The sequence below is a fragment of the Vulpes lagopus genome, chromosome 12, assembly GCF_018345385.1.
Source record: "Vulpes lagopus strain Blue_001 chromosome 12, ASM1834538v1, whole genome shotgun sequence".
In the NCBI taxonomy this organism is placed as follows: Eukaryota; Metazoa; Chordata; class Mammalia; order Carnivora; family Canidae; genus Vulpes; species Vulpes lagopus.
Window position 1 is genome coordinate 25,184,189 of NC_054835.1, and position 18,205 is coordinate 25,202,393.

Here is an 18,205-nt window from a genome sequence, read left to right on the forward strand (position 1 = left end):
TGAAAGAGAGAGAGAGAGAAAGCAGGGAGCTCAATGCAGGGCTTGATCCTAGGACCCTGGTGATACTAAGCAGACACTGATGATCTGAGCCGAAGGCAGACACTTAATGGGCAGAGCCACCAAGGTGCCCTCATTATTACTTGACAATCCTTTTTAAAAGTTTCTGGGATGGGAAACTTGAGAAATTTTTTTGTTTAGTCTTTGTTGTGTTTTAATATCTCCTCCCTCAGTCATCAATTAAGAAACTTGTGGGTTTTTTAATTTAAAAGATTTACTTATTTATCTGAGAAAGAGAGAATAGGGTAAGAGCAGAGGGAGAGGGAGCAGACATGGGACTTGATCCCAGGACTCTGAGATCATGACCTGAGCTAAAATCAAGAGTCGGCTGCTCAACTGACTGAGCCACCTAGGTTTCCCGAGAAAACTGTGATCTTTGAAGGATGGAATCAAGAGTATCTTAGAAGGAACAGTTAATATTACCTTTATGTTGGAACCATGTACTTCTGCAAGAAGGATCTGTTCTGATTTAAGCCCACAGAGATCGCTTAGCTGTTTTTTTAAACCTGTGTACTTTTCATCCATATTTAGTCGTAGTCCATATCGTACAGGGGTAGTACCATCCAGTTTAATAACTAGTAAAGAAAAAATATCTTTTATCAGTAAAATGCAGGTTTTGTTGAAAGCTTTCCTGTGTGTGTATGAGAGTGAGTGAGTGAGAGAGAGACAAACACACTTGGAAATAGCAAACATTTCAGACTAGAATTTTTTAACAAGGACTTTATTTATTATTTATTTGAGAGAGAGAGCAGGGGGAGAGGCAAAGAGAGAAGCAAACTCTCTGCTGAGCAGGCAGCCTCGTGTGGGGCTCAATCCCAGGACCCTTTCTTTTTTGAAAAGACTTTATTTATTCATGAGAGACACAGAGAGAGAGGCAGAGACACAGGCAGAGGGAGAAGCAGGTTCCCTGCAAGGAGCCCAGTGTGGGACTCGATCCCAAATCCCGGGATCATGCTCTGAGCCAAAGGCAGATGCTCAACCACTAAGTCACCCAGGCGTCCCAGACCCTGGGATCCTGATCTGAGCCAAAGGCAGACACTTAAGTGACTGAGCCTACCAGGCACCCCTCAGTCTAGAATTTTTATTTTATATATAAACTACAATAGATAGTACTCAGGGATGATCTTAAGTGAAATCATTATTTTTTTGATGTTTATCTGATATAGAAGTATGAGTGGCTTTGCAAAATTTTAAGGAGTTTCTGGCATGTTTGAAACTAATAGAGAAATCAATGGGCACAAGCCTTAGACCTATGTTTCAGGTCTTTCAAACTTCAAATCATGTCTGAAATTAGATTGCTAGATTATAACACGTGGGTCAATTTTTATGAGAATGCATTATAAAGAAATGACTATACTAATTCATTTTTTACAAAAGATTTTATTTATTCGTGAGAGAGAGAGAGAGAGAGAGAGAGAGAGGGGCAGAGACATAGGCAGAGGGAGAGGCAGGCTCCATGCAGGGAGCCTGACATGGGACTCGATCCTGGAACTCTGGGATCAGGCCTGAGCCAAAGGTAAATAGATGCTCAACTGCTGAGCCACCCAGGCATCCCTATACTTACTAATTCAGGTTATATGAATAAAGTAAAAGACATTGGAGTTAAGTAATTTTTCAGAACTTTGTGACCTACCTGTTATTTCCAAGTGCATATAACTGTCCATTGGTAATGGCAAAGACAAAAAATTGAAAGGATCAAACCGGACACTTATATGCCCACATGTCTTGCATCTGACTTGGGACCTCAGCTGCCCATGGAACAAATCTACAACAATTGATCGATTTCTTCTCAGATGGTTGTCCCAGGCCTACCAAGGAAAAAGTTTAGAGAGCTTTTTTTTTCCCCCCAAAATCCAAAAGATAATTATTTCTACACAAATTCAAATAAAGTGGCTAAATGTATTAGGTTTAAATGTCAAGAATATAATCCTTTGAAACAAATATAACATTGTATGTCAACTATACTCCAATAAAAAAAATACATAATTCTTAATATTCATTTAAAATATGGAAGCTTTCTGCCTGTAATTTACAATGCAGATATGTAGTTTAAAATGTACCACCTACTAAGTACAGAAAACTAGTTCTTGAATGGAATGTGATTCTTTCTGCTCAACCTATGATTTTTTTTTCAACCTATGATATTAAATTCAGATGGAAAATCCTATTTTTTTGTTCTTCCATGGTAACAATGATGAGTATTAAAGTTTTCTGTCATTTAAAATCAGATAAAACATGCCTATTAATCACTGTATATATTATTTTAGAAATTATGGGGACTCCTGAAATTCTGATTAATCATTCCTATATCCTTTCCCAAAAGTTTACAAAGTAAAAAGGTAACATTTAAAAATTTGCATTAAAGATGCTTTGTTTTGCTGTTACCAAACAAGAATTACACAGAGAAATATAAATTCCATCACTTCCACAGTAAAATTTTGATCACAGAATAGTTTAGTTAGCATTAAAAGTTACGTAATACACATTTGTGGCCAGAACATTTTATCTATTGCTTATATTAGAACTTCAAAACCGACAAACCTCTGCAGCTACTTCCCAGTCTGGTCGGCCATCGCTGTCCTTTAGCTCCACGTATGGCTTCTCATGGACTCGGTTGAGATCTTCATGAAGACCATCCAAGAGAAAAGCCAGAAGTTCTTGGGAGTCTTGTTGCTGGAACCCATTAAACCTGGGAGCATATTTTGCTATGGTCCACTATAAATATAACCAGAATCAAACTCATTATTTGCTACCCCTTAAAATTTGGAATGAAAATGCCCCATAATTCATTCAGAGGCATTATAAGAAGGTAAATAGTATTTAGTCTGCCTCAATTTCAGCAAATATATTTTGAAAAATCACAAAATCTTTCTAGGTTTCATCTCAGATGACAAGAAAAAAAAAAAGCCCAGTATTTTGGCCAATACTGTGTCCCAGGTTCAATATCATATAAGCAAACAGTTCTTTAGGTACATAGATAGTATTTAAGAAAGGTAGGACAGAAATATTAAAATAGCATTTGCTCTCACAGAAAAAGTTCCTGTTATGGTTTTCTTTCACAGTTAACTTTTCTAGTCTTGTATCCTAACTTTTATTATTAAAAGCAGAATAGCCTTGTGTTTAGCTATAAGGACTTACTAACTAGCTTATAATCTTGGGCAAGCTATTTAACCACTCTGAACCTTAGTTTCCTAAGCCATAAAATGAGGATAATATTGCTTTACATTCTAGGTCTATTTAGAGGATTAAATGAGTTAATACACATAGTGTAATTAGAATAGTCAGTCCCTGGAAGTGGTTAAGTGGTCAAATTTTTAGTTATTATGATTATTAATTTTTAATCTAAAAAGTTTTTTTTTCCTAAAAAGTTTTTGTATTGTTTTTAAAGATAAAAAATAATCCTAAAAATAACAATTCTAACTGCACTATATTTATTAATATAAAATTTGTATCTATTTCAATAATTATATTTTTTCTGCTTTTTATTTTATTTTTATTTTTAAAGATTTATTTATTCATTCAGAGAGAGAGAGAGACAGAGAGAGACAGAGAGACAGAGACACAGGCAGAGGGAGAAGCAGGCTCCATGCAGGGAGCCCGACATGGGACTTGATCCCGGGTCTCCAGGATCACGCCCTGGGCTGCAGGCGGCGCTAAACGGCTGCACCACCAGGGCTGCCCTCTTTTTGCTTTTTATTTTTGTTTAATTAAGTTTATTTATTTTAAGAATTAGGCTCCATGCTCAGCCTGGAGCCCAATGTGGGGCTTAAACCACAATCCTGAGACCAAAACCTGAGGTGAGATCAAGAGTTGGATGCTTAATCAACTGAGCCACAAAGGTGCCCCTCTTGCTGCTTTTTAAAATTCAATAGATAGAATTATCTTAGTAATGTTAAAAATGTATAGAGTATCATTTACTAGGCTCAGAGAATACTGCAGTAAGAATATTGGTAACAGTAAAGGAATAACAAAGGAAGATTTACTCTATCTACAAGTAGGATATTTGATAAATTAGTAAACTGAGTGATAATCCCAAATTTAGACTGTGACTTTGATCATTTCCTAACACTGCATCTTTAGCAGTATTTTGCATACATTTCAACAAGGGGAAGTATGTGACACCTAGTTTATGCCTCATGAAGGATTTAAAACACATTAAACTAAAACTAAAAAGCTAAACATAAAAAGCATGTAGAAAAAATCAGTTACTTAACTGCTTAGGATGTAAATACTTTCATATTATTTTAACCTGCTTACCCGAAGCTTTAATGGGGCGACATTCTTCTGAGTTCCACTCCAAAGTTCCTGTACTAAATCCCCATAGCATTTAGCCATATGCCCCTTCATACCAATGGGATTTGTCCTAGAAGTTTGAGAGGAAAATTTGTTGCCAAAGGTTCTCATAAATCACAATCACATGGGCATAGAAATGTCTAGCATCTATTTTTTCACATCAAAATATCTTTTTAAAATAAGAGAAGTATCCTTTGCCCCTTATTCATACCAAATAGGGCAAATAAGATAAGACTTTTTTCCTCTAGGGTGAAGATGAAATTTAAGTGATAGTGGGTTCATAACAAAGTCATAAAAAAGATGGCAATGAATCAGGAAATACTACCTGTTGAGTTCATAAAGATGTCTCCCTGAGATAAAATACTGTGTCAGTGGCTGTGTGTTACTAACACACTGGATGCTTGAGTTCATGAAACAAGTGTTTCCCAGGTTACTTAGACCAGTGGCTCCTTTTTCTGTGGGAACTAGAAGAAACAAATACGAAAAGGAAGCTAACTACAACAAGATGTCGCAGACCAAACACACGCTTGCATTCAATGCAATGATTTTTATAATTCTTGTAATCAGCTAAATGGAGCTAATACTTCTTCATCTGGTCTTAAAATGCTAAAGTAGAGAAGGTTTTTCATCAAGTGTCATTGGCAATCATGATAATCCAGGCTCATTTGTGATCTAAAAGCAGCAATGATTCTAACTGCTATAATAGTTTTTTAGAATTCAAACAATTCTCTCCTAGTACTGTCTTTATATGAATTATTAATTTCAAGGTTAGAAAGAAATTTGATGCTGCAGGAAAGAGAAAAGTAAAAGAGGACCTAATCCCTTTTGAACTAGAAAGCAAAAAGTTGTTAACCTTTCAATAATGAGAAAAGAAAAAAAATAAAAATAAATTTTTAAAAACAAGCTTTCTAAAAATAATTAACCAGAGACTTACCCTTGTGTCTATCTATTTTACTACTGTTTGCTATAAAGGACATTTCCTCAGGCCAGCTCATATCTTTATTGCGAACTGGAAAGATAGAGAGAGGAATGTGTTAATTTCTTATCCATTCAACCCACTGGATTGCTTCTGTTAAAAAAAAAAGAAAAAGTTCTTATTTCTAAATTAGAAATAAAAAAAATCTAGTTAATTTTAGTAATTGATTCTGAAACCATTCCAACTCTTTATATTGGGGACTATATAGTCACTTGATTACAATTCATTAGTAAGCTATTCCTTCAATTACCTACCTGAATTAAAATTATACTCAAAAATTTATAGAAGTAATTAAAGCTCTAAAACTTAATACACTAGAATTATCACAATTCCTTCTTAAATTTTGACAACTGTTGGAGTAATGTATTTTAATACAAAGGAAGCTAGTAATGTTTCCAAAAACCTTGATGAGAAAAGATACATTTTAAGTTTTCAGTGACACATGCACATGTGTAAATCTATGTGTGAATATACAAGTAAGCTCTGTTGGTAAGTGACCAATGTTGATGACTAAGGAAAGCCTCTGCCACTAACTGTGCCAAAAAGTTTTTCTTACTCAAACTCAAAAAGACAGCTTGAAGTTTTTAAGAAATTTTGTACACTTATAACTAGATTCACTTGTTTCTACCTAATGTTTCCATCCCTTGCCATCTAATGACTGTAGACATATTTTTCTTTTAAAGCAATCTAGATAGTATGTAGCACTACATAAAAGCTTAATAGTTTTTCTTTATTATAAAGAGTATAATGATCAAGTAATAGTTAGAAAAATTATAAAATGGATTATTAGTAAGTAAATCTTTAAATTTTTTTCCTAAAATCTAATAAAGATATATGCTTCCATCTTGTACCTTCAATTACCAGATGCTGCTCATCTTGGATTTTCAAATATTCCAATCTATGATCTTCATCATCCAGAAGAGTAAGGTAATTCTGTGTATGGAGGAGGAAATGTTTTTGTTAATTTGATTACTAGACTTGAAACGGAAATGGAAGTAAATATTAATGACAAAACAATTAAATATGTCCTTGTAGTTCCCTACCTCATATGACAGGTATTTGGCATAGTATAGTTGTTCAGAAATATTTATAATTTAGGTTGGCAAAATGAGAGAAAACCAATGTCTACTTCATAAACAAATACTTCATGTCTCTAAAACAAAGTTATAACAGAATTTTGGGGAGATCAGAAGATTTATCACCCATCAAACCAAAATTGAGATGTAGATTCCCAGAAGCACACAAAAGAAATTTTCCTTAGTACCTAGTATGAAATTCAGTAAACATGCTAATGATAAGAATGAAACTTACTAGGAACCAAAAATATAAAATCAAAGTATACAGTAGAATTACATGTTTTCGTTTGTGCTCACAAAATTAAGTCAATTATTCTAAGGGAGGTACTATTGTTTTGCCTGTTTACTCACAAGAAAATTGAGACAGTTAAGTGACTTGCTCTGGGTTATACAACTAAACAAGTGGCAGAGCCAAGATTTAATCACTGGCAGTGGGGCTCCAGCAATTGTGTTAACTATTACATATTATACTATACTGCCTCTCAATGGTGATCATAGGAGGATGTAAAAAGAGGGAACAATGGAACAGAGAACTGGTTAAAACTACTTACAATCCAATTTCGGAGTATAATCTGAAAACACATTGCATATGTTAGGAAGACTATATAAGCAATTAATGGCACTATCTCTGAAGAGAATAGAAAATAGGGGTCAAAAAAAAAAGAAAGAAAATAGGGGTCAGAGGATGGGAATGAAGAATTTTCACTATATATTTCTGTATTGTTTGGATCTTTTCAACATGAGTACGTGTCACCTTACGATAGGAAATGACTTACCTCACTGTTGTAAAGCCACAGGCGCATATCTTCCTCTTTGATGCGTAGCCTCTGAGATAGATATTCATGAATTTCCTTGATGGTTTGCATCCGACTAAAACAGCCTGTATAGGCTAAGACTCGCTTTAATGGTGCATTTGGAGAAGGTACATTTCCTATGGTCATAGTAATCATAATAAGGAAAAAGGCATATGTAAAAAAACCCTCAGCAATGACTGCTTTAGGAAATAATGATGAGAAACGAGAATTATAGTTTTGATTTTTTAAAAGATTTGAGAGAGAGAGAGAGAGAGAGAGCGCGCGCGCGTACAAGTGGAGGTCGGGGGAAGGGAAAGAGTGAGAGAGACAAGGAAACTGTGCTGAGCACAGAGCTGATGTGTGGCTTGACCCCAGGACCCTGGGATCATGACCTGAGCTCCAAGCAGATGCTTAACCAACTGAGCCACCCAGGCGCCTAAGAATTAAAAGTTTAATAATCTTGTAAATTAAGAAGCTTTAAAATGAAGATAGGAGACCAACTGTGTTAAAGTAAGTTGAAGCCTTTAACTTTGAAAGAAAGAGCAACAAAATCAGAGCCCAAGTAAGAGGTGGTATTTGGATTCCAAGGAGTAGCAAAGTATCAATAACAGACACTGTTATTGGCTGCCCCCCAGTAGGGTGACACTGTTATTGGCTGCCCCCCAGTAGGGTGACACTCAATAGCAAAATCAATATTCAATGTAAGAATGGGGAAGATTATAATGGGACCGGATTTGAATTCTACAGATAACTGGATTTGTTTAAAAAAAAAAAACAAAAAAACAAAAAACCACTGGCCCAAAACAGCATCACTTAGGTTAAAGTCCTAAGTTCATAAACCAAGACTTAATACCTAACCTAACCACAGTTTCAAACCCGCTAGAAATGTAACCTTTAAACAGTCAACATGGGTATTCCTGGTCAGTACTAGGACATTTATTGATAGACCCCTGCTTTTCCCCTTAAAAGGGAGATCTTGTCTAAAACATTAGAATCTTTGTGAAAATTTTCCTTTTTTCCACTCCCTACCCTTTAAAAATCTTTTCTTTCCTGTAGCCCTCAGGAGCACTCCTCTACTTGCTAGATGGGATGCTGCAAGACTCATAAATCGATTAATAAAGCCAATTAGATCTTTAACATTTACATTGTTGAATTTTTGTTATTTAATAATCTGACCCACTTTCTTAAAATAAACCGTCTTTGAATTACTAATCCCATCACTCTCAGTCATTAAATGCCCCAATTACCTGGCACATTAGTACAATTACACAAGAAACTTTTCTTTAAAATTCCAAATAGGCATAGACTCTACAATGCCCAAACAGAGTTGAAAGTGAAACCAAGGGCGCTTCTGTGAAAATAAATTGCCCTGCTGAAAAGGTAAGAGGGAGGAAGACTATAGGGCCTGCCCACTCAATAAGAGGACAACGGGCATAATCTTGAATTTCTAGAGGGCTCAAGAAACAAAAAGAATGGCAATAAGAGGAAAGAGAAAAGCGAAGAATATAACAAGTTTAACCACATTCAAAAGAGAAGGGAGATGAAGTGACGAGATTGAATGAGTCAAAATATAGGTTGCTAAAACAATTAACTAAACCTTGGTTAACTATTTAGCCAAAAACGCAGGCAAGAGCTATAGTTTAGGGGTCCCTGGGTGGCTCAGTGGTTTAGCACCTGCCTTCAGCCCAGGGCGTGATCTTGGAGAACCAGGATCGAGTGCCACATCGGGCTCCATTGCATGAAGCCTACTTCTCCCTCTGCCTGTGTCTCTGCCTCTTTCTCTCTCTCATGAATAAATAAAACCTTAAAAAAAAAAGAGAGCTATAGCTTAAAATGGCCCTCTCTAGCTATAGTAGGTTATAGTTTACTTAGTAATCCAAAATAAAAATAAACTTAGCATATCAATATAAGTCATCTAGGGTAAGATTATACCTGCCAGGTAATTTCTACCTATCCAATGGAGACATAGCTTTTTCCCTCTTATTAAATGCTTTTGAGTTTTCACCTACTAAACAAAGCAAATAAAAATATTGGTATCATATGCCTTTTAAAAAGCTTCCAAAAAGAATTTACTCACCTAAAATAGGCTGGAAAACCAACCAAGAAACAAAGACCTCTTTATCTGTCAACATGGCTACATATAAGTATACATTTAAGTATACTGTGTCACAGTTTGTATACTCATCACTTCAAAAGTAATAAAAGAGCCTAGTAAACAGCCCTAACACATTGAGTAATGAAAATGATGAAAAATATGTTAGGGCAGAACAAAGCCCAACCATGATCAGTTTTTAAACTAGAAAAGCTTAGCAAATCTTTTACTATCAGCAAGCAAAGGATAATTCCTAACAGAAAATAAAAGAACAAATTTCTCTAAGTATACATCAGAGGATTAGTTATAAGATTACAGCAAGAAAGCATATTTTTGTAAACTTCAATATGATTAATGATTGATTTCAGAACTAATTAGTAAGGAATAATATTTCAAATTAAGAATAAATTTGGAGCATATACTCAGTTCTAGGATTCAGAAGCATTTGCAAGTGTAGTGTCCAAGTCAATTTCTATTGTCATAAGCCACATAAGAAATTTATTTGAATTCTAGACAGTTTTTATAGCATAGCTCATTAAGCAGGCAGCCACTTATTACACATAATTTTATGTTTTTGAATAGCATCAACAAATCTAGTAGAATTTACAGAAGCAGCAGAAATCTAGGATCAGCACAAGAGTTACAAAGAATACTTACTAAAAGTACAACAACACATCTTGCCTCTCATGTTATCTTTCAAAGAAAATTGAAAATATATGCTATGGGTGCATTGGAAGCAAGGCAAAAAAACAAAACAAAACAAAAAACTTTTATTCAATGGAAAATTAAATCAAGAATGTTTTATAGTGATATTTCACTGCTCCTTGATTTTGACATTTTCGCCAAAGACAAAGTTTGGTTAGGCAGAAAGCCAATGCTTTGCTATAATTCTTACCAAATAATATGTGTAAGAATCTTCATATATTATTTGAATAGAACTTTTAAGGAAGATAGAAAACCAAATATTTGATTTCAAAGGACGAATGGTACTTATAGAGTTGGTTTGGGTTCACAGGTAGTTCTTGCATACTAAGTTATATTAATAATATTCTGGCATTGTTTATACATATATACATATACATATATATAATATACATATACATATATATATATATATTCTGGCATTGTTACATAAAGTCTTAGACTTTGAGTAAATAGATTAACTCATTATTTCCACTGAAGAACAAAGTCAAATATCTGCAAAGCAAAAGTATAGAGCAAGTCCTACCTGTCTATAAAATTTAGCCTCACAGAGAAATCAAAGGGGGAACTTTTCCCATGTAATACATTAAAACAGGAATTATACATCATTTTGGTAGGCTTGATGTTCTTCAAAGCAAATGTGTCATTTTAATTTTCAAAAACATATCCTTCATTTTATATTATCTGTCTCTAATAAAGGCTCTTTGGACTAAGCGAGAATTGTATCTTGTTTTATCAGAAAAGTCCCAAAAAAACAGTAAACAAACAAAAATATGATATTGTGAAAGAAATTACTTTTCAGAAATTTGAGTGGAGTTGAAAAGACCAGTCAGTCATTGACTGGAAGATTTTTAATTTAGGTCAGGCAAATAATTTACAATGGCTTGTTTCCAATGAAACAAAGTATATGAAATGTATTTCTATTTTCTTTGTATGTTTTCAAACTAGAAAGGGAAAAAATTCTCAGTTTGCTGCTGAGATTTTGCCACTACCTCATCTAGTCTTGCGCATGACCATAGATTTAGGCCCCACAGATGATTTACTGATTCTGTATGAAAGCCGATGGGAATACGTATTAGTATAGTGGCACCAGACTTTGAGCAACTTGGTTGCTTTTGTTTTTTAAAGAAATGCATGGTATTCTTGCTGCATTCTTAAGTTACCTCTTGGTAAATGCTGAGGAAACATTCTCAGGCTCATCATACCCATATTCACCCAGATGTTAGACTGCTGCGTCCGCGTAGCAGGCTGCTGTCTTAAGAAGAGAAGATATCGAGGAAACAATTCCAGTTCTGGGATTTCTGTCTTGCTATTCTTGATCACCTGTTGTCATAAAAGATACAATGTGATCACCATGAAAGAAGAAACAAAACTGGTCATTTTTACCTAATTTCTAAGATTTATTTTTTAACTAAAATGTTCAATAGGTTTACCACCTATACTTGGTTAGATTCATAGGTTTCTTATATACTCTCAGTTTCCTGGTCCTAAACCCATCTTCTAAGATTAGAACCCCTGGTGAATATTTTCTCCCCTTTTATTTAAAAGCAAGTAACACTGAGATAAAGAGGAGAAATCTTAACTATTAATTCTATTAACTTCATACTATAATTCTTTTCACTTTTATGTATTTCGTGTATATTAATGATGGCCTTTTAATTTTTTTTAAATTTTTTTTTTTTAATTTATGATAGTCACACAGAGAGAGAGAGAGAGAGAGAGAGAGGCAGAGACACAGGCAGAGGGAGAAGCAGGCTCCATGCACCGGGAGCCCGACGTGGGACTCGATCCCGGGTCTCCAGGATCGCGCCCTGGGCCAAAGGCAGGCGCCAAACCGCTGCGCCACCCAGGGATCCCCAATGATGGCCTTTTAAAGAACAAATTCTTAGGACTGGAGTTATAAGTCAAAAAGTATGGAAGGCCATGTTATTAACTATATTAAGTCATTTTGTCACCCAAAGTGTTGTAATTTACAGTATTTTCAGAAATGTATGAACATAGTTCTCTCATAAAATCTTATCAGTAGACATTATTTAAAAACACCTAGTTTCTTTTTTCTTTTTTTTTTTTTTAAATTTTTTTTTTTAATTTTTATTTATTTATGATAGTCACAGAGAGACAGAGAGAGAGGCAGAGACATAGGCAGAGGGAGAAACAGGCTCCATGCACCGGGAGCCTGATGCGGGATTCGATCCCGGGTCTCCAGGATCGCGCCCTGGGCCAAAGGCAAGCGCCAAACCACTGCGCCACCCAGGGATCCCAAAACACCTAGTTTCTTTAACACATATACAGTACTATAAATTTGCTTAAAATTTTATTTCTTATATTAAGGATAAAAATGTTTTCATATAAAAATTTTCTGGGGCTCCTAGTGGCTCAGTCAGTTAAGCATCTGCCTTCAGTTCAGGTCATGATCCCAGGGTCCTGGGATTGAGCCCCCCATCAGGCTCCCTGCTTAGCAAGGAGCCTGATTCTCCCTCTCCCTCTGCCTACCATTCTCTATGCCTGTGCTATCAAATAAATAAAATATAAACTTAAAAAATGTTGCTACCTATATTCTATTATAATTGGTTTGTTCAATATACTTTTGTCTATGATTAAAACAATTATATTGGAGGCCCAAAGCTGAGATTCATGTTGTTGAAAGAGGATTTTTCAATAACCCCCTCCAATAATGTGCTTGCCAGCCCAAAGACACAGGAAAACATTTCATTAGAAAACTATTGTTCTACGAGCTCAAGGGTAGATAGAACATTATCAAGCTAGTATTCCAAAAGGATAGGATTAACACACTTTAAAACATAAAATTCTACATAATTTATAATGTCTCAAGTGATGAGGCTTTATTTTATTTCCCTCTGCCCTAGTAACCAATGTTTTCTACAACAGAGTACTTTTTAATGTCAAGAGGGGGCAGTAAAGAACCAAATGAAAACAATGCTATAAACTAAACCTTTAGTAGGACTTTTTCTTAAAAGTATTTGGCATATTCTGATATGCTATTGTATGGTATTTGAAAAGCTCCATTGGGAGCTCCATTGGTCCCCCATTGGGGACCTTACATGATAAGCAGTATAAAGGGTCTCCCTGGTATTTTCCTCTAAGACTGCTGGAAGAAGTCTGTCTACTTCTACATAGGCACTAACACCTAGAAAGCCAACCATAATTTCTTATGATTCCGGTTTAATATGTGTTGAGAAAAGGTTAATAATTCAGTATCTGTATTTGTCAGACTACATAAGACATACCTTTGGCAGAATCCGAACTGATAATGAAGTAGTTTTTATAATATATGCATCTTGCTTGCCAAGGTAACAAGTGATTTTGTGAGCAAATTACAATTAACAAATTCTTATGCACAAACATACAAAAACATATTTATTTATATTTTAATTATTCTTGTCTTTGAACTTGCTAATAACTTCAAAGATAACCGGAAAACAATAGATATAATTCCATTTGCAAGAATTTATCTTAAAAAAAATCATCACATGTTTGGGGAAAAAATTCTCACTAGGAAATTTTCTTTGCAAGAATTTATCTTAAAAAAATCATCACATATTTGGGGAAAAAATTCTCACTAGGAAATTTTTTTCCAGAAATGGTTTTTTAAAATTAAACACTAGAGGCAAACTAAATATCCATCAGTAGGTGATTAGTTAATAAATTATGATTTATGTACATATATATGTATATGTATGCAAAGTATATAAAGGATCATTATGCAATTACTAAAAATAATAGTATAGATCTAAATTTTTTTTTTAGATCTAAATTTACTAACCTACAATGACATCCACAGTAGCTGTCAGATTGAAAATAGCAGATCATAAAACACCAGGTATAAGATAATTCAATTTCATAAAATTACCCACACATGGGGTGTCTGAGTGGCTCAGATGATTAAGCTTCTGACTTGATTTTGGCTCAGGTCATATTCTCAGGGTTGTGAGATCAAGTCCCACATTGGGCTCCAAGCTGGGTGTGGAATCTGCTTAGGATTCTCTCTCTCACTCTGCTTCTCCCCATTGCCTCTGCCCTCAACAAATAAATAACCCATATCTATCTATCTATGTATATGAAAGGCATAGAGTAATGTTTGGAAAAAAAGCACATTAAGCTGTTAATAGTGGTTACCTCTTAACGTAGTAGGATTTGACATGATTTTTATTTTCTTTCTTTTTCTGTATCACTGTATCTGTATCATATCACATATACAAATTAAAGATGTTTTTAGTTTTCTTTTTTTAAGTAGGCTCCACACCTTATGACTTTATGAAGACCTGAGATCAAAACCTGAGCTGAGATCAAGAGTCAGATCCTTAACTGACTGAGCCACCCAGCTACCCCAAAGTATTTTTAAATACATAGTCTGACTTAATATAAGTATGAAAGTATTCATTTTTAACTTTGTCATGGCAAATTTTAGTATTTACTCCCTACCTGAAAACACCATATTTTAAATGTTTTTTGCAGCATTTTTTCCTGGAATCAGGCAAATGTGTTATATATAGAGATTAAAAGAAAATACTACCAAGCCAGCGAATGCAGCTTCGATTTAGTAAGATTATTTTAATATTTGTCTGACATCAATGTAAAAAACATGACCTTGTGTGAGGCTCTGAAAAAATTCATCTAATAATTATGATGATGATGACGGTATTAGCAAAGTCAATGTTTACTAACCACTTACTATAAATCAGATACTGTTAATCATATATATATTATTTAATTATCAAAACAACATTAATGAAGTAGATAACTGTTATTTCCACTTTACAGAGGAGGAATCTAAGATTTAAATTGGAACATTGGTAATCCAAATCTAGGCAGGCTCTAAAACATCAAACTATATATATGTCAAACAATTATCACAATGTTTCCCCAGATATAGAATATTAAGACATAGCAGGAAAGTCCCAGAAATTAAGCAACTAACTGAAGGACTACTCTACCTTCCAATATGTAAAGAATAAAGTATATATGTATATGTATCTATGTATATTTATTTTTAATATATATCTTATAGAAGTTCTGATGCCAAATACAGTAGGAACATTTTGGAGGCAACAAACACAAATTCCAAATTCCTGCTTCTGACCTAAACACAGTTTTTAATAAGTGTAATTAGTCAAAATTATAGATTAAGGCTTTATAGCAGACTCTTTTTGGAAGTGATCTAACTTACAGGATCTCATCTATGCAAGCTTTCCTGGTATAAGAAAGTTCTATCTTGGACATTAATGTGAGGGAGAGTGTTTCTTGATCTACAAAAAGAACCTTCTTACAAAGGAAGAGTATTCAGGACATGAGTCCTGTTGTTTACTATATAAGCTCAATAACATAAAAGTATAGTTAATTCACTATTATTTTGATATTATATACTTCAAGTCTTTTAAAATTATTCTTTTAAATTACTTAGAGCATTTTATTTATGCTCTGAATGACTCATCCTAGTAATGGCAACAATCAGAATTCATTAGCCTTGGATTCCTGTTATCATTTGTTATGATTATTTATTTGTGTGTTCTTCCTACAAAAAGACAAAACCCAAAAATCCACTAACAACTATGGGATGAACCAACCCCTAACTGATGCCTGTGTGGTTAATAAAAAGAAGTTTCAGAATTGATCACTGCACCATTTCTCCTACATTCACTGAACTTTTCGGCACTGGCTCTCAGACTTCTGCTCCAGCCTAAGTCCTGCAATATCCTAAAGTCTGAGTTTATATGGAGAACTTATTTAATAGCTCAGCCTCATATTTCCTTGACTTTGTTTAGTCCAGTTACTATTCCCTCCACTCCATGTAAATCACACACTTCATAGGCATATCATTGTATAGTTGGTATCCAATACAGTGCTCAGTAAAATGAATGAATAAATGTAAAAGAACATAAATTTTATTCAACAGTACTGATACTCTGCTGCCATAGGTAAGAACTAATTTGTGGATAGTGAGATTCATACAGAAAGTAATGACCCAAGCTAGGGCTGTTCCTTATATAAGCACCATTGGTTATACTTACAGGTCGAGGTAAGGCCAGGTTTGCTCCATACCAGTGATAAAGTGCTCTCCACACAGGTTCTGGGACCATTTCATAATCTCTTCCATGGATCAGCTGTGGGGTTCGTTTTAATCGTCCTCCTTCTAGTGTTAGTGATGTAGCCTTAGAAAGGATGGAATACAAATGTTGATTTAAAAAAAATTTTTAGTATTATAGTCTCTTGTGTTTTAACAAAGTCTAGATACAGAACAAACACCTATGTCACTACTCAGTTTCATGTTACTGAAAAATAACGTATTTTCTTAAAGAGATTTTTAACATTCAAAATAAATTATTTAAGAAAGAGAACTCAAGGGACACCTGGGTGGCTCAGTCAGTTAAGTGTCTGCCTTTAGCTCAGGTTGTGGTCCTGAGGTCCTGTGATCAAGCCCTATGTCAGGCTCCCTGCTTCTCCCTCTGCCCTCCCCACCGCTCCCCCCACCCCCGTGAGTTCGCACATGTGCTCTTTCAAATAAATAAGTAAAAATCTTATTTTTTTTAATTTTTTATTTATTTATGATAGTCACAGAGAGAGAGAGGCAGAGACATAGGCAGAGGGAGAAGCAGGCTCCATGCACTGGGAGCCCGATGTGGGATTCGATCCCGGGTCTCCAGGATCGCGCCCTGGGCCAAAGGCAGGCGCCAAACCGCTGCGCCACCCAGGGATCCCAAGTAAAAATCTTAAAAAAAAAAAAAAAAAAAAGAACTCAAGGCAAATCATTTGAAAAATCACTGGAACATTTGGAAATAAGACTGGTTTTCACAGATTTCATTCAAACAACAGAAAATATTATTTTGGGAAAAGTTAATTAGCAATAATCACGCCTCAGATAAACCTCATTGGCTATGATACTGCCACTGCGCAAAGCTCAGAAAATATTATTTTTGGGAAAAAAAATCCCACATACACATAAGACTACATTTTCACAATAGTTGTCCTAAGAATATTCCTAAGGATTACTACACTGCTTCTATGCAATTACTAAATCATAAAATATTCTCACAGAAATATACTCTGCAGAGATTTCCATCTACAATCAGTTAATTAAATGAACCATGAATGTATGAATGTCATGCTATACGTTAAAATCTCTAGAGTGAAATTTATACTTGAAAGAGAATTATTTTAAGCAGATTTCATATTACTTACCTTTACTGGTTCTTGAGTAACTAGTGGCTGGTTATCAATAGCGCCTGGTTTCTGAGGATTGAGATGCAATAAAATATTCCCATTGGCTCCTAGCAAACACTGGTTGTTATTGTCAGAAGTGTTATGTTGTCGAGCAAAGCACATATCTGCCCCTGGTGTCGCAGAATACAGAAAGCCTGTAAAAGAAAAGAGGATGGAATTTATTTTTAGTTATTATCCATAAAGATATGCCATGTATTAGATTAATGCTATTTTTCTGTTGGCATGTTAGTACAAGATTTTGAAATGTAAACGTAATCCTTCTGGGCAATACCTAGCATAACACTAGGTGGCAGAAAAACTTTAAACTGTTACCAAATGAGGTGCCTGGGTGGTGCAGCTGCTTTAAGTGTCCGACTTTTGACTTTGGCTCATTCATAATCTCAGGGTCATGTGATTCAGCCCCATGTCTGGCTCCACACTCAGCTCACTGTGGAGTCTGCCTAAGATTGTCTCTCCCCCTCACCCTCTGTCCCGCCCCCCCACTCACACACATGCTCTCTCTCCAAAATAAATAAAAATCTAAAAAACAAAAAACAAAACCCACAACTGTTACCAAATGAACATCTGGCCTGCCTCCTGAAATATCTAATAATTCACAAAAATTATACATCCTCTGATAGAAAAGTATGGCCAAATAGCTGGGCTCTCACACAGTCACCTTTAATTCTTCTCTTCCACCTGTAAATACATTCCAAATGTTCTTGGAAGACTGGCCTGGTCATAAGAAGTCTCTAAACCAAAGGGAAGGAGCTAAAACAAGAACCCTAACAGATGAGTGCCAGAGAGGAAGGAATTGTTTCCTAATAAATTTATTTCAAAGGAAGCCATGCCAGGTTATAATAGAAAAATACACACATAAAATTGATTCATGATGACTTAGAGTTGTGAACCTCAATGCTATTTTAAGGTATTTCAACTCTGAACTATAGACTAATCTCAGGTAAACATTCTAGCCATCAATCACTTTAAACCTTTT

The 18,205-nt window shown here is 34.9% G+C and overlaps 1 protein-coding gene and 1 pseudogene across 2 annotated transcripts in view; both read right to left on the bottom strand.

Annotated features, from left to right (window-relative positions):
* Positions 1–18,205, bottom strand: part of USP32 (ubiquitin specific peptidase 32) — a 204,498-nt gene that overhangs the window by 24,292 nt on the left and 162,001 nt on the right. The window contains exons 14-24 of one of the 2 annotated variants that reach the window (XM_041725031.1): positions 17,188–17,363; positions 16,020–16,160; positions 11,196–11,313; positions 7,179–7,333; positions 6,178–6,259; positions 5,285–5,359; positions 4,676–4,814; positions 4,315–4,420; positions 2,599–2,772; positions 1,691–1,865; positions 481–632 (exon numbers count right to left, since the gene is read on the bottom strand). In XM_041725031.1, coding sequence (XP_041580965.1) covers positions 481–632; positions 1,691–1,865; positions 2,599–2,772; positions 4,315–4,420; positions 4,676–4,814; positions 5,285–5,359; positions 6,178–6,259; positions 7,179–7,333; positions 11,196–11,313; positions 16,020–16,160; positions 17,188–17,363 — 1,493 coding nt within the window. Of the gene's footprint in view, positions 1–480; positions 633–1,690; positions 1,866–2,598; positions 2,773–4,314; positions 4,421–4,675; positions 4,815–5,284; positions 5,360–6,177; positions 6,260–7,178; positions 7,334–11,153; positions 11,314–16,019; positions 16,161–17,187; positions 17,364–18,205 lie in introns of both variants that reach the window. The other variant, XM_041725030.1, reaches the window with a different exon arrangement.
* Positions 16,775–16,907, bottom strand: LOC121474391 (annotated as a pseudogene).